A 20,440-nucleotide genomic window follows, 5' to 3' on the forward strand; every position below is an offset into this window, starting at 1 on the left:
CTAACATTTTTAGGTCTCGGCATCCGCAATCGGGTACTCCCGAGTCTCCTTCCATAGCGTTTCATTTCATTCAAATGTCAACAGATAGTTCTTGCTGACACTGGTGCACACTGAGACCTCAGAACAACTTGAATTTATTTAGTACTTGATTGGGGCTGATTATCCACCATCCGGACTATCCTGGGATGCAACCTTTCATCAATTTTCCTCTGCCATCCGCATCAAGGGAGATTAGCTACAGTGCCATGGGTTGTAAACTTCTTGATTGTGTTGCACACTGAACACAAAGGAACATCTTGATGTCTGGAGATGGACTTGTAACTTTGAGATTGTTGATACTGTTCAACAATTTTGGTTCTCAAACAGTTCTCTTCCCCTCTTTCTGTTCTCCATGCTTAGTACAGCACACACAGACACCCAATGAAAAGACTGAGTCAACTTCTCCATTTTTAATCTGGTTTCAAGTGATTTTCATATTGCCCAAACTTGTTACTTGCCATTGGTGAGTTTGAACAATCATCACATGCTTAAAACAAAGTTGTTTACCCACAATTTTGGAAAGACTCCAATAATTTTGTCCAGCCTATTTTTAAGGTTTTGCTTGAAATTATGTCCACTTCGCTTTTTTTTCTGTGTTTTTTGTGTTGTTCCAATACATACAAAGGAAACAAAGTTTATAACAAGACATGTGTAATTGTAATAATTTTCTGGAAAATACTTCATTTTCTGGAACAATTTCAAGGGCGGCAACACTTTCAGCAATGACTGTGTGTTATGTTAATGTATTTATTTATTTTTTTATTCATTCGTATAACTATATTTTAGCATTTTTCACAACAACATCTATATTAACCCCTTCACGAACGTTGGAGTCTATTTACTTCATCGGCTGTGTCTGTGCCTTTGATGAGGGTTCTAGTGCAGAGCCCACATCTTTGCATGCTGTTAACACCGACGGCTGATAACCAGTTAAATGCTGCGGTCACTGACAGCGGCATTTAACAAGCGCCAGCCTGAAGCACATCACAAACCCCGCCCATCGACACCCGTCACTTGATTGCAGATTGGTTGTCATGACAGCTGGGGGTCTGTAGAAGACCCTTGAGCTTGTCATCACAATGCTGGTCCGTGGCCAGCATTTATAAGAGATTGGTAGATTGGAGATCGATAGATAGATAGATACAGTAGTGGCCAAAAGTATTGACACCCCTGCAATTCTGTCAGATAATACTCAGTTTCTTCCTGAAAATGATTGCAAACACAAATTCTTTGTTATTATCTTCATTTAATTTGTCTTAAATGAAAAAAACACAAAAGAGAATGAAGCAAAACATTGATCATTTCACACAAAACTCCAAAAATGGGCCAGACAAAAGTATTGGCACCTTCAGCCTAATTCTTGGTTGCACAACCTTTAGACAAAATAACTGCGACCAACCGCTTCTGGTGACCATCAATGAGTTTCTTACAATGCTCTGCTGGAATTTTAGACCGTTCTTCTTTGGCAAACTGCTCCAGGTCCCTGATATTTGAAGGGTGCCTTCTCCAAACTGCCATTTTTAGATCTCACCACAGGTGTTCTATGGGATTCAGGTCTGGACTCATTGCTGACCACCTTAGAAGTCTCCAGTGCTTTCTCTCAAACCATTTTCTAGTGCTTTTTGAAGTATGTTTTGGGTCATTGTCCTGCTGGAAGACCCATGACCTCTGAGAGAGACCCAGCTTTCTCACACTGGGCCCTACATTATCCTTCAAAATTTGTTGGTAGTCTTCAGACTTCATAATGCCATGCACACGGTCAAGCAGTCCAGTGCCAGAGGCAGCAAAGCAACCCCAAAACATCAGGGAACCTCCACTATGTTTGACTGTAGGGACCGTGTTCTTTTCTTTGAATGCCTCTTTTTTCTCCTGTAAATGCTATGTTGATGCCTTTGCCCAAAAAGCTCTATTTTTGTCCCATCTGACCAGAGAACATTCTTCCAAAACGTTTTAGGCTTCTTCAGGTAAGTTTTGGCAAACTCCAGCCTGGCTTTTTTATGTCTCGGGGTAAGAAGTGGGGTCTTCCTGGGTCTCCTACCATACAGTCCCTTTTCATTCAGATGCCGATGGATAGTACGGGTTGACACTGTTGTACCCTCGGACTGCAGGGCAGCTTGAACTTGTTTGGATGTTAGTCGAGGTTCTTTATCCAACATCCGCACAATCTTGCGTTGAAATCTCTTGTCAATTTTTCTTTTCCGTCCACATCTAGGGAGGTTAGCCACAGTGCCATGGGCTTTAAACTTCTTGATGACACTGCGCACGGTAGACACAGGAACATTCAGGTCTTTGGAGATGGACTTGTAGCCTTGAGATTGCTCATGCTTCCTCACAATTTGGTTTCTCAAGTCCTCAGACAGTTCTTTGATCTTCTTTCTTTTCTCCATGCTCAATGTGGTACACACAAGGACACAGGACAGAGGTTGAGTCAACTTTAATCCATGTCAACTGGCTGCAAGTGTGATTTAGTTATTGCCAACACCTGTTAGGTGCCACAGGTAAGATACAGGTGCTGTTAATTACACAAATTAGAGAAGCATCACATGATTTTTCGAACAGTGCAAATACTTTTGTCCACCCCCTTTTTTAAGTTTGGTGTGGAATTATATCCAATTTGGCTTTAGGACAATTCTTTTTGTGTTTTTTTATTTAAGACAAATTAAATGAAGATAATAATAACAAAAAATTTGTGTTTGCAATCATTTTCAGGAAGGAACTGAGTATTATCTGACAGAACTGCATGGGTGTCAATACTTTTGGCCACAACTGTAGATAGATAGATAGATAGATAGATAGATAGATAGATAGATAGATAGATAAAAAAAGACTACAAAAAAGGATGAAAAATACAATTAACATAAAAACCTGATTTAAACCAAAGGTCATTTTCTGATGACATATTCCATTTAATGAATGTTCAAGTCGTTAGCCACTAAAGGATTGTTTTTTTTACTACACTAATCTATATACCTGTCTACATATATTATACCTTTCCATAAATGTAATAAGTGTAAGGCTACATCAAAGAAGTCTCCTCTGAAAGCCGTCTACACAGACAAATTGGAACTTTAAATTACACATATTGCTAGACACTTAGAGATGTGTTTTTACACTTCCAAACTGAACTAAACTGTACCCGATAACACTTTACTGTGGATTTAATTATCATATAGCAAGTTCGAGAAAACCATACATACAATGAATTATAGTAATCTTGACAACATTTGAAAATAGCAGCTATTTCTCATAACATTCATCTAACTACACCGAACTGCTGCAGGTGCTTGGCAAATAAATTCTGTGTCATACTACATAAAACCTGAAACCATTACATCTATACATTACATCTTAAAAAGGGATTTAAATCCTACTAAAAACATAGTTTTAAGATTACAGTTGAATAGTCGTATTCGTACACAGTTATACACAGATGAAGATCCGTATAGTAAGGGTAAGTTCACACAGGGTGTTTTTGCTGCTATTTTTCTGCAGCAAAACCTGATCATCTTGGCTGGAAAGAAGCTGCGCCAAAAACGCAGGTTTTGGTGTGTTTTTTTCATGTGTTTTTTTTCTCTTTGTGCATGCCAATAAAGTTGAGTGCACACAGAGAAAAAAAATACAACTTCCTGTAGATAGAATGAATAGATACAGAGCCTTGCGAAAGTATTCGGCCCCCTGAAACTTTTCAACCTTTTCCCACATATCATGCTTCAAACATAAAGATACCAAATGTAAATTTTTGGTGAAGAATCAACAAGTGGAACACAATTGTGAAGTTGAACGAAATTTATTGTTTATTTAAAATTTTTGTGGAAATTCAAAAACTGAAAAGTGGGGTGTGCAATATTATTCGGCCCCTTTAACTTAATATTTTGTTGCGCCATCTTTTGCTGCGATTACAGCTGCAAGTCGCTTGGGGTATGTCTCTATCAGTTTTGTACATTGGAAGACTGAAATTCTTGCCCATTCTTCCTTGGCAAACAGCTCGAGCTCAGTGAGGTTTGATGGAGATCGTTTGTGAACAACAGTTTTCAGCTCTTTCCACAGATTCTCGATAGGGTTGAGGTCTGGTCTCTGACTTGGCCATTCTAACACCTGGATAAGTTTATTTGTGAACCATTCCATTGTAGATTTTGCTTTATGTTTGGGATCATTGTCTTGTTGGAAGACAAATCTCCGTCCCAGTCTCAGGTCTTTTGCAGACTCCAACAGGTTTTCTTCAAGAATGGTCCCGTATTTGGCTCCATCCATCTTCCCATCCAGGTCCAAACCATGATGCTGTCATCACCATGTTTGACAGTGGGTATGGTGTGTTCAGGGTGATGAGCTTTGTTGCCTTTAAGCCAAACATATTGTTTGGCATTGTTGCATAAAAGTTTGATTTTGGTTTCATCTGACAAGAGAACCTTCTTCCACATGTTTAGTGTGTCTCCCAGGTGGCTTGTTGCAAACTTTAAACAACACTTTTTATGGATATCTTTGAGAAATGGCTTTCTTCTTGCCACGCTTTCATAAAGGCCATATTTGTGCAGTGTATAGACTGATTGTTGTCCTATGGACAAACTGTCCCACCTCAGCTGTAGATCTCTGCAGTTCATCCAGAGTGATCATGGGCCTCTTGGCTGCATCTCTGATCAGTCTTCTCCTTGTTTGAGATGAAAGTTTAGAGGGACAGCCGGGTCTTGGTAGATTTGCAGCGGTATGAAACTCATTTCAATATGATCGCCTGCACAGGGCTCCTTGGATTTGGGATTGTATCCAAAACCGGCTTTTAACTTCTCCACAACAGTATCACGGACCTGCCTGTTGTGTTCCTTGGTCTTCATGATGCTCTCTGTGCGTCAAACAGAACCCTGAGACTATCACAGAGCAGGTGCATTTAAACGGAGACTTGATTACACACAGGTGGATTATATTTATCATCATTAGGCATTTAGGAGAACATTGGATCATTAAGAGATCCACAATGAATTTCTGGAGTGCGTTTGCTGAACTGAAAGTAAATGGGCCGAATAATATTGCATGCCCCACTTTTCAGTTTTTGACCCCTTTCTGCCATTAGATGTACTATTCCGTCCAAGTGACCTGGGCCCCACTTCCCACGAACGGAATAGTACGTCATAGGCGATCAGTCGTGCTCACGGGGAAAGCGCGGCCGATCGCCGCCGGGTGTCAGCTGACATCCGGCACTATGTGCCAGGAGCGGTCACGGACCACTCCCGGCACATTAACCCCCGGAACACTGCGAACAAACATGATCGCAGCGTTCCGGCGGCATAGGGAAGCATCGCGCAGGGAGGGGGGCTCCCTGAGTGCTTCTGAGACCCTCGGAACAACGAGATGTGATCGCGTTGTTCCGAGGGTCTCCTACGTCCTCCTCCCTGCAGGCCCCGGATCCAAAATGGCCGCGGGGCTCCTTACGGGTCCTGCAGGGAGGTGGCTTGGAAGCACCTGCTCAGAGCAGGCGCCTGCAAACCTGGAGCACTGCTTGTCAGATCGCTGATCTGACACAGTGCTTTGCAAAGTGTCAGATCAGCGATCTGACAATATATAGTGATGTCCCACCCTGGGACAAAGTAAAAAAAAAAAAATTTACATGTGTAAAAAAAAAAAAAAATTCCTAAATAATGAAAAAAAAATATTGTTCCAATAAATATATTTCTTTATCTAAATAAAAAAAAACAAACATAAAAGTACACATTTAGTATCACCGCGTCCGTAACGACCCGACCTATAAAACTGTTCCACTAGTAAGCCCCTTCAGTGAACACCGTAAAAAAAAAAAAAAAAAGAGGCAAAAAACACAACGCTTTATTATCATACCGCCAAACAAAAAGTGGAATAACACGCGATCAAAAAGACGGATATAAATTACCATTGTACCGCTGAAAACGTCATCTTGTCCCACAAAAAACGAGCTGCCATCATCAGCAAAAAAATAAAAAAGTTATAGTCCTCAGAATAAAGCGATGCAAAAATAATTATTTTTAATATAAAATAGTTTTTATCGTACAAAAGCGCCAAAACATAAAAAAAATTATATAAATGAGGTATCGCTGTAATCGTACTAACCCGAAGAACAAAACTGCTTTATCAATTTTATCAAACGAGGAACAGTATAACCCCCCCCCCCCAAAAAAAAAAGAAATTCATGAATAGCTGGATTTTGGTCATTCTGCCTCATAAAAATCGGAATAAAAAGCGATCAAAACACGTCACGTGCGCGAAAATGGTAGCAATAAAAACGTCAACTCGTCCCGCAAGAAACAAGACCTCACATGACTCTGTGGACCAAAATATGGAAAAATTATAGCTCTCAAAATGTGGAGACGCAAAAACTTTTTTGCAATGAAGAGTGTCTTTTAGTGTGTGACAGCTGCCAATCATAAAAATCAGCTAAAAACCCCGCTATAAAAGTAAATCAAAACCCCCTTCATCACCCCCTTAGTTAGGGAAAAATAATAAAATTTTAAAAATGTATTTATTTCCATTTTCCTATTAGGGTTAGGGTTGGGGTTACAGTTAGGGTTGGGACTAAAGATAGGGTTAGGGTTGGGGCTAAAGTTAGGGTTGGGGCTACAGTTTGGGTTACGTTTGGGGCTAAAGTTAGGGTTAGGGCTACAGTTAGGGTTGGGGCTACAGTTAGGGTTAGGATTACATTTACGGTGGGATTAGGGTTGCGATCAGGGTTAGGGGTTTGTCAAGGTTAGGGGTGTGGTTAGGGTTATGGTTGGGATTAGGGTTAGGGGTATGTTGGAGTTAGGGGTGTGGTTAGGGTTGGGATTAGGGGTGTGTTGGGGTTAGGGGTGTGGTTTGGATTAGGGTTAGGGGCATGTTCGGTTTAGGGGTGTGGTTTGGGTTATGGTTAGGGTTGGGATTAGGGTTAGGGGTGTGTTTGGGTTAGGGTTTCAGTTAGAATTGGGAGTTTCCACTGTTTAGGCACATCAGGGGCTCTCCAAACGCGACATGGCGTCCGATCTCAATTCCAGCCAATTCTGCGTTGAAAAAGTAAAACAGTGCTCCTTCCCTTTCAAGCTCTCCCGTGCGCCAAAACAGGGGTTTACCGCAACACATGGGGTATCAGCGTACTCAGAACAAATTGGACAACAACTTTTGGGGTCCAATTTCTCTGGTTATGCAGCGCCCCAGAGTCCTGGTCGTTGCAGTACTGATGCTCCGCCGCTAAGGGGGGCTATGGTACGTCCGATGGCACTGAAGGAGTTCACCTGACCAGGTATCACAGACACCAATACACTTCACAGTCTGGCCTCCAGGGGGAGCTAAGGGTGCTATGTATTAGGCCACTCCTCACAATCTGGTAAAACTGGGAGTTGGACAGGAAGTTAGAGAGATAGCTGACTGGGTTGGAACCAGGCAACATCCTGTGGCAGAGGGTGTTGCAGGGGAAGATTCAGGGGGGTCCCTGTCAGAGGCCTAGCGAACAGAAAGAACGTTACGGGACCGCGCCTGCACTCCGTTGCGGCGGTACCCCAAGAAAGGACAAGAAGCGAGGTTTATTGTGCTGAGTGAGAAACGAGATCAACGCAACAAGGAGAAACACCAGTAGGAGTCGTGCTGTAAGTCGAGGCAACATCCTACTGAGGCGCGCAGCCGGTGGCCGGAACGCCGACGAAGTATTGAGCTCCAGGCCTTACTTCAAACCTAGAGGTAGAGGTTTTCATGGCACTTGATTTACTAGAGTTGCTCCTTTGTTATATTTGCTATCTCAGCATTTATTCTATCCTTTTGGAGGTGCTCCCTAGTGTGTATTATCATTATTATCATTCTGTCCCTTTCTGGGCATTCTATTCTGCTCAGTGTGCTAATCAGTGTTTACTCTCAATTGTCACTACTATACTTTTGGGCGTGCTCCGGCAGGGCTGTGCTCAGGCTATCTGGATTCGTTGTGCCCTTCCCCAGCCACCTATTTACATCTTGTTGGCTGTATTTTTTGGCATGCTTTTCCCCTTTTCACCATTTTTGTCTATGTGTTATTATTGTTCTTTTGTGTATTTGACACTTTAATAAAATTATTTCAGCTTTGGTACCTCTCTTGCTTGGTTGCTGCTTTGTTATTTTTAATTGCTTCTTTCACTCTGCAACCTAGCATATTGTTTATAGGTTTACATGTTATGGCTTAGAGGTAAGCCCTCTGCTGGCCAGGAGGGCAATTTTTTGGTCTAAAAACCAATACACTTCACAGTCTGGCCTCCAGGGGGAGCTAAGGGTGCTATGTATTAGGCCACTCCTCACAATCTGGTAAAACTGGGGGTTGGATAGGAAGTTAGAGAGAAAGCTGACTGGGTTGGAACCAGGCAACATCCTGTGGCAGAGGGTGTTGCAGGGGAAGATTCAGGGGGGTCCCTGTCAGGGGTGGGATCCTGACAGAGGCCTAGCAAACAGAAAGAACGTTACGGGACCGCGCCTGCACTCCGTTGCGACGGTACCCCAAGAAAGGACAAGAAGCGAGGTTTATTGTGCCGAGTGAGAAACGAGATCAACGCAACAAGGAGAAACACCAGTAGGAGTCGTGCTGTAAGTCGAGGCAATGTCCTACTGAGGCGCGTAGCCGGTGGCCGGAACGCCGAGGAAGTATTGAGCTCCAGGCCTTACTTCAAACCTACAGCAGGACAGTCAGTTATAGGCGGGCTGTCTCACTCAAATCACCTAAGAAGACATAGGGGGCAACATTTGGAGAGGGGCGACTCTAGGGTCCCGGAAGACCTCCGAGCCTACCCGTCATACGGGTGCGTCCTAGCCATATCATCTGGGGGACGAAGCAGAACATCATAATCGAGTTGTGAGGGAACTCCAGAAACAGACACAACAGTTGTGGGGACTATCCCGTAAGCACAGCAGGGGAGGACCACAACACACAAGCGCTAGAAGGTAGGCACAGATTTCCACCTGCAAAGGGAACTCTGGAGGTGCCATCGGACCGGCTGGACTTGCGCAGCCCGGTAAACCGTATTCCGGACTGAGGATCCTGAAGCCTTCAGTAAAGAGGTAAAGAGACTGCAACCTGGTGTCCTCGTTATTTACTGCGGCCTGCACCACATCATAACATCGTCACCATACCTCCACCTTTATTGTACGCCCCTCAGCAGGGTCACGGACCGGGCCTAGCCACCGTGACAACCCCAGAGCAGAGACTCAGAGGCCCGGTACCGGGTACCCCTCGGCCCTGCGGCAGTGGGGGCGCCCCAGTTACCCTTGGGAAAATAAAAATTTGGGGGGCTAAAAAATCATTTTTGTGGGGAAAAAATTATTTTTTTATTTTCACGGCTCTGCGTTATAAACTGTAGTGAAACACTTGGGGGTTCAAAGTTCTCACAACATATCTAGATAAGTTCCTTGGGGGGTCTAGTTTCCAATATGGGGTCACTTGTGGGGGGTTTCTACTGTTAGGTACATCAGGGGCTCTGCAAATGCATTGTGATGCATGCAGACCATTCCATCTAAGTCTGCATTCCAAACGGCGCTCCTTCCCTTCCGAGCTCTGCCATTCGCCCAAATATGGGGTATCAGCATTTTTGTGGAAAAAAAAGAACTTTTATTTTCACGGCTCTGCGTTATAAACGGTAGTGAAACACTTCGGGGTTCAACGTTCTCACAACACATCTAGATAAGTTCCTTAGGGGGTCTACTTTCCAAAATGGTGTCACTTGTGGGGGGCTTCAATCGGCACATCAGGGGCTCTCCAAACGCGACATGGTGTCCCATCCCAATTCCAGTCGATTTTGCATTGAAAAGTCAAATGGCGCTCCTTCCCTTCCGAGCTCTGCCATGCACCCAAACAGTGGTTTACTCCCACATATGGGGTATCAGCATACTCAAAACAAATTGTACAACAACTTTTGGGATCAAATTTCTCCTGTTACCTTTGGTAAAATAAAACAAATTGGAGCTGAAGTAAATGTTTTTTGAAAAAAAGTTAAATGTTCATTTCTTTTTTAAACATTCCAAAAATTCCTGTGAAATACTTGAAGGGTTAATAAACTTCTTGAATGTGGTTTTGAGCACCTTGAGGGGTGCAGTTTTTATAATGGTGTCACATTTGGGTATTTTCTATCATATAGACCCCTCAAAGTGACTTCAAATGTGATGTACGGTAGTCCCTAAAAAAATGGTGTTGTAAAAATGAGAAATTGCTGGTCAACTTTTAACCCTTATAACTCCCTAACAAAAAAAATGTTGGTTCCAAAATTGTGCTGATGTAAAGTAGACATGTGGGAAATGTTACTTATTAAGTATTTTGTGTGACATATCTTTGTGATTTAAGGGCATAAAAATTCAAAGTTGGAAAATTGCAAAATGTTCAACATTTTTGCCAAATTTCTGTTTTTATTCACAAAAAACGCAGGTAGTATCAAAGAAATTTTACCACTATCATGAAGTACAATATGTCACGAGAAAACAATGTCATAATTATCAGTATCCGTTGAAGCATTCCAGAGTTATAACCTCATAAATGGACAGTGGTCAGAATTGTAAAAATTGGCCCGGTCATTAACGTGCAAACCACCCTTGGGGTTAAGGGGTTAAAATAACCAATACATTTCATTCAACTTCACAATTATGTTCCACTTGTTGTTGATTCTTCACCAAAAATTTACATTTGGTATCTTTATGTTTGAAGCATGATATGTGGGAAAAGGTTGAAAAGTTCCAGGGGGGCGAATACTTTTGCAAGGCACTATAGATTGATAAAATAGATAGAATGAATAGAAAGAATGAATAGATAGAATAGATAGATTGATAGAATAGATAGAATGAATAGATAGATTGATAGAATAGGATAGAATACAATAGATACATTACCTGCGATATCCTCTTCCTCGGCATTTTCCCATGGAGGTTACCTCCGGTCAGGCGGTGAGGGAGCGCAGGCTCAGTGATGTCAAAGCTCGTTACTAAGCCTGCGCCAGCTCCGTCTCATTCATTTCCCAGTCACTTGCCGCCGGGAGCGGTCGCATTAGCAGAGCTCCCGGTTGTAAGCTTCATCTCCACCAGATACTGCGTGGGACACTCGATATATTGGACTACGACAGATCAGGGAGTATACTTTTGCTTTTTTATTTTATTTTTATTACAGAAGATCGAGGGCTTCCCTTTGGAATGGCAGAACAATAAAAAGATGGTCAAAACTGTGTGGTGTTTTGTTTCATTAAAATACTTTTTTCTGCATGTGTGTGTGCTTATTTAACCCTTTAATTACTATAGGATTAATAATGGATAGGCGTCTTATTGACACCTCCCTGTTACTAAGCCGGCTTAATGTCACCTTACAATAGCAAGGTGACATTAACCCCTTATTACCCCGCTTGACACCGTTACAGAGCAAGTGGGAAGAGAAGGCAAAGGCCAGAATTGGTGCATCTAATAGATGAGCCTTTTCTGGGCACCTGCGGGCTGCTATTTTTAGGCTGGGGAGGACCTATATCAATGGCCTCTTACTAGCCTGAAAATACCAGCCCCCAGCTGTGAGCTTTAGCAAGGCTGGTTGTCAAAAATGGGGGGAACCCCATGCCGTTTTTTTAAATTATTTATTTAAATAATTAAAAAAAAAACAAAAACCTGACGACCCCTCTATTCTTGATAACTAGCCTTGCTGAAGCTGACAGCAGGGGGTTGCAGCCCCCAGATGTGAGTTTTGTCTGGTTATCAAGATTAGGAGGGAACCCACGCCGCTTTTTTTTTTTAAATTATTTATTTATAGCGCAGGAGTGGTAGATGAATACTCCCATCCGCCGTACCTGCTGTCACTGTACTTAGCGGCTGTAGGTGTCAGATGATGGGATCAGTAGTCCCATCAGCTGACACCAGTGATCGGAGGTGAGTTTACACCTCTGATCACAGCTGAGCACTCCCCGCTGTCTCCTGACAGCGGGGAGCCGCGGCTGTCTGACCAGCGGGGAGGATTTCCCCGCCGATCAGAAGCGGTGTTTGCCGCGCTATCATGCATATGACAGCGTGTCAAACACTAATGTTGGACCCCCCAATCAAGTTAATGGGGGTCTGCTGCTGGATGACAGGCTGCATGGATGCATCATGCAGCTTGCCATCTAGATGTAGCAGAGCCGAGTGTGACGTCACATCCGGCTGTCCTTGACTTTTCTGCAGCAAATACGCTGCAAGAAAAGTTAACCTAGCGTATTTGCAGCGTTTTTTCACCACCCATTCAAGTCAATGGGTGAAAAATGCTGAAAAAACGTTGAAAGAAGTGACATGACCTATGTCAAAAAAATGCTGCAAAGCACACAATACTGATCAAACAAAAATCCAATGTGTGTGCATCAGATTTCTGAAATCTCATAGGCTTTGCTGGTACTGTAAGAAGCAGCTGAACATTAGCATAAAAAAACGCAGCAAAAATGCCCTGTGTAAACTTACCCTAAAAGTTTATTCTTTTTACCCTTCTGATTTAAAAGGGCTTTTACACTACTGGACAACATCTTATTAATTGGTTAAGTGTCCCACAGAAAAAAAACAAAAAAACCCCCATATTTTCACCTTCTGAACCAATGTCATTCCAGTGATGTTTGCTCTGCAATTCCTGGTGGTCAGCAGATATTATGTACGTCTGCTCTGATGGAATCGTGAGGCTGCAGCTAATCAGCGGAATGGTGCATGTTTGTTTGTTTTCTTCTACGCAGACCATTAGTCCATGTGTAAAAAAAAGTTCATATAAACTACTCTAGCCAATTGCATTTGTCCGTGTGCCTCTCGTCTTTTCAGCAGTCATAATTGTATTTTTTAATTGAATTGTCTATATGGGGCTTTGTTTTATGTGGGACAAATGGCATTTTCTTTAGCATTGTTCTGGGGTATATATTAATTTCTATGTAATTTAAATAATTTTTAACAATGCAAGTATGGAAAAAAGCTATTGTTTTGTTTACTTATTTTTTGTTTAGATATTTTGCAGTTTGGTGTGAAAACTTGTTGAATGAATTCTGCAGGTTATAAGGGAGATGTGGATAACTAATGCGTGTAGTTTTTTGTGTTATAAGTATGTAATAAAATGTATTTTAGAGCTAAAAATATATATATTTTTTGTATTTTTGTCATGGGGACTTCTTATGTTGAATTCTTTTTATTTTTTTTTGGCAGAGATTTTATACATATTTATATTTTTAAAACAACTTGATCCCCATGGGATGATAAAAGGTTTCTGGGGAACATTATTTTTTCTTCTTTTATTGCTAATTCTTTTCCCACTATAACTAAGGAATCATAGGATCCCCAGTTAGGCCCTGATACCACAATGAGTATTTGGTGAGTTTTTGATGATGCAGCATTTCTGCAACTATTATGCAAACTGGTTACATGTGTTTTTTTCATTGCGTTTTTAGTTTTACATGCTTTTTTTTATCATATTTTGTACACCAAGGTTTTAGTTTCTTTTTGGTGTGACATGCTTTAAATAAAACTGTCTTGTTATTTGAAACTTGCAGGTATTTGGCTTTGAAAAAACTTTACTGATACAGTCATGAGCCGATTACATTTATTTTTGATGAGTTTCCGTGGCAGAAGCACAATAAAAACGCATGTGTGTTTTTAACTTGTGAAGTTTCTGCTTCTAACGGAATTCTATTTGACATAGCGAAAATATGCAGTGTCAAAAACTCACCAAATAGTGGGCACTCCGCTTTAGAGCGGAAAACGTCATTGACAGAACTGATCTGAGTTTGCTAGAACCCAGCAACTCTGCAATGCTGGCAAAGATCTGGCAATTATGTCATCGCCAGGTACTATTTAGCAAGCAAAAAAGAAAATAAAAGCATTAAGAAACCACACCAGTCTTCTCCCCAGGGTCACTTGCTCTGTATGACAATCAGGGACCAGACTGGCTCCTGCTAGGTTATAAGAGCCATACCTATAACCCCAACTCGTAAATTTACAGGGAAAGCAAACTTTAAAAAACTGACCGTCACTTCCAAAATATGAAATATGAAAATTGAATTGCATTACTGCATTAGATATATGAAAAATTGAGAAAGATTAGCGCATAAATTGGCCAATTCATGTGTACCTGGAAGCAGGGCTGTGGAGTCGGTAAGCCACAGTTGTGACTCCGACTCCGGCTCCGACTCCTTCATAAATGGCCAATTCGTAACAATAAATTTACTGTTGTAAAATATTAACATCGTGCTTATTCAGTTTCTCACCATCACATAAGTAATCAGACCACTTAGAGCAAAAATTATATTTATTAGAATACAATTAGAATATAGCCAATAACTTTTATAAACTTTTCTAAACTCTTGTAAGTAAATATGCAATAAACACTGTTATGCAGTTAATAAGAAGAAATCTATAAATTTGTCCTCAGAAAAAGTATTGCCTCTGTCAGATCCTCCTTCATGGATGCCCTCAAATCTGATCAAATTATTTTGAGAGCAGAGAACAACCTTTCTACACTAAATTGAGTTGGTGGCAAAGCAGTAACCACTCGGGCAACACCTCTGACAATGTCAGGATACAGAGGAATCGCTTGTTGAACTGTTATTTTTGATGAACGGTCAAATTTCTCAATTTCTTTTAGTGCACATGAAAAATTCTGCTGAAATGTACTGGCTGTGTTCTTTGATGGGGATGACTCTTCTTCTATGCAGGAACGCTTTGCACGGTCCTTGTGATCCAAATATTTTTCGAAATTAAATTCTTCATCAGTTGATGAGGGTGAAGATGTGGCAGGACGACCAAATTCTTCTTGTTCCTCCTGACCGTTCTGCAACCCTTTCATCCTTACTGCTATTTCAAACAGAGCTTCTTTTCCTTTAGTTAGCTGTTGATCATCTAGAAGAATCCGATGCATTGGGTCTACATAAACAGCTGCCAAAAAAATGTTGTTTTGTAATAGTAGCTCCTCTCTCCGTTTCATTGATGTAGCAATGCCACTTGCAATTAACCCTCCTCTTTGGGACAGGCGAAACATCAGGTTCTTCCACTCCTTTAAGAAAATACCTGGAGTTGAGTCCTCTGCTTGTAATTTTTTAGTCACTGTAAATGGGTGCTTTAGCAATTTTTCCAGCTCAGTCACCTGATTCCACTGACTTTCATTTAGCGTCAGTTGAGGGTTAGCCATGTCTACAAGAAAGGTTTTCAGTTCAACCAAGCGCTGAATCATTAAGTAAGTACTGCCCCATCGTGTGACTTGATCAATAATTGCCCCTTTTCCAGCACGTCTCTTCAAAATTGAGTCAACTTTAGGGGTTCTGGCAACAGTAGCCAATTTTCTCACCTTGCCAATCAGTGCAGCAGCATGTCCTTCTTGTAGACTGTCTCTTATAGCCAGCTGTAGCGTATGCACAACACAGCGCATGTGATGAATGAAAGAACGTATTGACACAGTTTCAACAAGATCATCCAAACTATCATGTTGCTGTTCATCTGAAGCAACTTCAGATTGCTCCTCAGTTACAATACTGTGTTCCTCCATTTCAAACATTTCTGTGTCTGTGTACCCAGAATGTTCTTCCAGCTGCTGGTCACCATCATTACTCATTCATTAGCTTAATAGTACTTATCATATTTGAAGCATTGTCAGTTACGACAGAAAGAACTTGCTCTTTTTTAAGTTCATAGTCTTGCAGAACCTTTTCCACCAAGACCTGGAGAAACTCACTGGTGTGATGAGCTTTGGTGTCTTTTACTGCCAATGTCTTGGTAACTATTTCATTTTTGTCACAAACAAATCGGACATTGATGGCAAAATAGTTCACTCTGTGATGCGTGCAGGCATCCATTTTAAGAAACAGAAAGCATCCCTTGAGAGTTTTTTTACGTTCTTCCTTTGGTTTAAAAGCTTCTTCGATTACTAATTTTCTAATACTCTCTCTCTCCAGAGAAACACCAAGCTTGCGGGCCATTTCCCCATTCAGACACATAACAGCTGGTCGTGAAAATAATGAAATAGGCACACTATCCTTTACAACAAGCTCTATGATCTGTTTTTTAAATGTATCTACTGTCATTGTCACAGTAACGGTCACTGACAAAATATCTTGCAACTGATGGCTGCAAAGTTCTCTGCTCCTTTGTTTGGCTGGAAGAGCTAGGCACTGGTTCATTGGTTTGGATGCAGTCTTTCTCATCCACTGCTTTCAGTACTTCTGGATGAAAGCGCTGTAAATGTCTCTTTAGATTAGAAGCTCTGGTAGGAGCATTTTTATCTTTGCCTGAATATGCACTGATCTTGGCTTCACAGCATTTGTTTTCGTCTGGATCATTTGTCATACACTGACAGACATAATGTTTTCTATCTTGAGTGATGCTGAAATGTTCAAATACAGCTGATTTAATGTGACGCTTCTTTGACATTTTCAGGTTTTTAATTCTGCATTCACAATCCAAATGACAATTGTTTTTCCTACAAACAATTGTACAAAATTATTGCCAGGTCGTACAACTGATATAGTGGTCAGTAATACTGTTATTTCTCATGTACTCACAGTTAACTGATGCAAAGTTTGTTGAAAGGATAATACTTCTTACAGTCTTCCTCTTCTGAGTAGCAGCTGTGAGATGCTTGGAAGACGCACACCTAGTAAACATCTAGTCTAGAGGAGGAGCTTTACTACTAAGAATTTGCAACACATTTTCACTTTCAGTTTCATACATTGTAAGTAGGGGGGTTGGGGCAGCATGAGGTTAACCAAGTATAAGATATATATAAGGGCAGTGGAGTACAGTGACACACAAGAAGTAAGAAATGTCTCTATCTCCAGCAGAACTGCTTATCACTGTTGTTCATAGTTTGATAGAACATATATATTTGAGTAACATTTATAAAATTCATATGAAAGTTCAATTATGAAATATTAATACATTTTTTTTTAAAGCTGGAGTCGGAGTCGGTACATTTCTACCGACTCCGACTCCAACCAAAACTAACTCCGACTCCACAGCCCAGCCTAGAAGCCACGATAAGGCATTTCTCATTTATCAATTTTTCAGATTTCTAATGCAGTAATGCAATTCAATTTTCATATTTACATGCTATGGCGCTACAGTGTGCTGCCTTTTTGTTTGAGAGTATATGAGTTGGTGACTCTAGGATCAGCACCTGTTCACACTTAGTCTTTGTTTGGATGTGACGGTCAGTTTTTTGAAGTTTGTATTCATTAGCCTTCTGACTGACTGAGCACTCCACCTTTTAGCCACAGGTGTTTTTAATCCCAGCAGGACCACTACCCCTCCACAGAGATATAGATTTTAGTCTAACAGAGGATTCATGTTCTCATACAGATGAAGACTTTATTCTAAGTGAGGAAAAGCATTGCTAGGTCCTGGAAACGAGAAATGCCTTATGGTGGCTTCCAGGTACACATGAATTGGACAGTTTATGCACTAAACCTTCTCAATTTTTCATATTTCTAATGCAGTAACGCAATTCAATTTTCATATTTCATATTTACATGCTATGGCGCTACAGTGTGCTGCCTTTTTGTTTGATTGTAAATTTACAATGAAACGGGATCAAAGCACAGAACCAAACAAGGTACATTTATAGCACGCAGTCACTACCTAGTTAATAAACATTTACTATCTTAATTTAGGTTTCAAAATAATATTTTTCGTAACTAAATCGGATTTTTTTTCTATATAGTTTAGGTTTCAGATTAAGTCCTTAATGGGTAAAACAAAAATTCACTGATTGGGAGTGAAAATCCCTCATGTGAAAAACTTGTGAAGGGCTTTATGGCCACAATACAAATTTTAAAATTATAAACTTTAACTTAACCCCTTTACAACCTATGACGTATAGGTACATTATAGGTCACCTCTCCCTGTTTGATGCGGGCTCCACGCCCAGAGAGGTGAAATTTCTCTTAAGTAGTGGCACACATGACCACCTAGCAGCTGCAGGAAGGTTCCGGCTGACACTGTGCGCGCTATTGAAGAGCAGTGAATACTCACTGCTCTCTGCGCGCACAGTCCCAGTGTGCAGAGGAGTAAGTATTCTGGTGGCTTTGCTCCACTTGTGAGCAGCACATAACGTCCCTGCTATGCGTTTCTTACAAGCATAAAGCAGCTGCTGGCATCAGAACAACAAGATGCTACAAGGGAGAGCTGGGAAGGCAAGTATTTATTTATTTTTATTTTTTTTTAATGCTTTCTGATTGGGCCATGCATACCAGGATAGGGGTGGGGTCAAATTATAAGGATGGGGCCATGCATACCAGGACCGGAATGGGAGACAATCATACCTGAATAGGGATGGGGCAATGTACACTAGGACGAGTTGGGGGCCCTGCATACCAGGATAAGGAAGGGGCCATGCATATTTGGATGAGATGGGGGACCTGTATACTAGAATAATTATGAGGGTGATCATTTCTGCCAGGATAGGGATGAGAGGGACCATTCCTACCAGAATAGGGATGAAAGGGACATGCACGCCAGGATAGGGATGATGGGGCATGCATATGGATTAGGGGGTCATGTGTTGTGAATTCCGCTCTTGGGCTCCCTCCTGTGGTTTTGAGTGCTATGGCTGCTTCTTGGATTTAGCATTAGCAGCTGTTTTCACTGATCGTCTTTCTGGCTCTGCTATATTAGTCTGGCCTTTTCCCTAATTCAATGCCAGTTGTCAATTGTTGAGCTTGGGGTCATGGCTCTCTGAGGATTTCCCTGTCACTCTGACCATTTCAGCAAAGCTAAGTCCTTGCTTGTCTTTTTGCAGTTCACTTGTTGTGGACTTGGTTGTTTAGCACTTTCTATGTTTTGCTCATTTGTCCAGCTTATCAGTATGTATCTAGTCAGCTAAGCTGGAAGCTCTGGGCAGCAGAGTTTGCCCTCCACACCTTTAGTCAAGTGTGGAGATTTTTGCATTTCTCTGCGGTGGACTTTTTCTAGTTTTTATTACTGACCGCACAGTGTTCTGTCCTGTACTAATTCTTTCTAGCTAGTAGTGGCCTCCTTTGCTAAATCTTGTTTCATACTACGTATGTCATTTCCTTCTCCTCTCACAGTCATTATTTGTGGGGGGCTGTCCTATCCTTTGGGGATTTTCTCTGAGGCAAGATAGCTTTCCTGCTTCTACCTTTAGGGGTAGCTAGATCTTCGGCTGTGACGAGGTGTCCAGGGAGTGACAGGAACATCCCACGGCTACTGCTAGTGTCTGTGTTAAGATCAGGAACTGCGGTCGGAATAGTTACCACCTGCTCAGAGCTAGTCGCATGTCGCTCCTTAATCACCAGACCATAACAGTCATGCATACCAGGATATAGATTAGGGGGTCATGCATACTAGGATAGCGATGAGGGATCCATGAATACCAAGATAGGGATGAGGGGGCCATGCATAATAGTGTAGGGATGAGGGGGCCATGCATAATAGTGTAGGGATGAGGGGGCCATTTGCATCAGGATGGGGATGAGGGGCCCATATATACCAGGCATAGGGGATATTAAGTATAGAATTGACCACATTTTTGCTTCAATTTTTTTTCTTAATTTCCTCCTCTAAAACCTAGGTGCATCTTAAGGTCCGGTGCGTCTTATAGTCCGAAAAATACGGTACATAAAACCACATTTAATGCATTATATAATTCCATTATAATTTCGAGGTGGGTGTAAGCAGCATCTACACTTCCTTACACTCGCTCTGTGGAGAACCTAGGCAGCCTATACGCTCTGAAGGATCTAGTATAGATTGCATAATGAGAATCATTTGCTCTGCCGGTGTAAACAGAAAGTCAGATGACTGCCAATCAGTAAAGGTTTATCGATTGGAGGACCTTTCGTACTGTCGGTCGGACTGTGTAAACAGACCTTTACAGTCCTGCTGCCTGTGAGCTGTTGCTCAGTGGTGTAAACAATAGGGTCAGCACTGTATCTTATGTTTTGTTTGCTTTGTATACACAGTTGATAAATTTATTATGACATACCAGAAAATATTTGTTTTATGTTAAAAATGGGGAACCAGTTTAGCTTTTCAATACATCCCATATCACGAAAGCAAACAAAAAAATGCATAACATCAAATACCATAGATACCATTTATAAGCGACAGCTATTTGTGAAATCACACCTCACTGTTCTTCTATGGAACAAGAATGTCTTACCTCAATATCCTCTGTGTCATGAATGAACCGTCTGCTGACAGACTGCAAGGCCTCCTGTGGCCACTCATGGAACCAGTCAATAGCTGTGCAGTTAACTATAGCTGGGAACTTCCGAGCTCGGACACGCAGCGTGGAACCAACTGGAGAAAAACACAGAATGACCTGAAGAAAAAAAGAAGAGGGAATGTTAGGTAACAATAACAAGACACACTCAATTATGCAGCAAAAACTTAGTACCAGGAATGCATTGGTTCTGTGATTCACAAACCTCAAACTTTCATTAATTTTAGAAACTACTAATATGTTTTCATTTATTAAACACTTTAC

The 20,440-nt window shown here is 41.4% G+C and overlaps 1 protein-coding gene across 1 annotated transcript in view; it reads right to left on the reverse strand.

The window, feature by feature from the left end:
* The window catches only part of DNAH11 (dynein axonemal heavy chain 11), a 390,030-nt gene that overhangs the window by 121,706 nt on the left and 247,884 nt on the right, over positions 1 to 20,440 (reverse strand). Inside the window, exon 56 of the mRNA XM_077268714.1 lies at positions 20,114 to 20,275. Within this exon, the coding sequence (XP_077124829.1) occupies positions 20,114 to 20,275 (162 nt within the window). The remainder of the gene's footprint in view (positions 1 to 20,113; positions 20,276 to 20,440) is intronic.

The sequence above is a fragment of the Ranitomeya variabilis genome, chromosome 6, assembly GCF_051348905.1.
Source record: "Ranitomeya variabilis isolate aRanVar5 chromosome 6, aRanVar5.hap1, whole genome shotgun sequence".
Lineage (NCBI taxonomy): Eukaryota > Metazoa > Chordata > Amphibia > Anura > Dendrobatidae > Ranitomeya > Ranitomeya variabilis.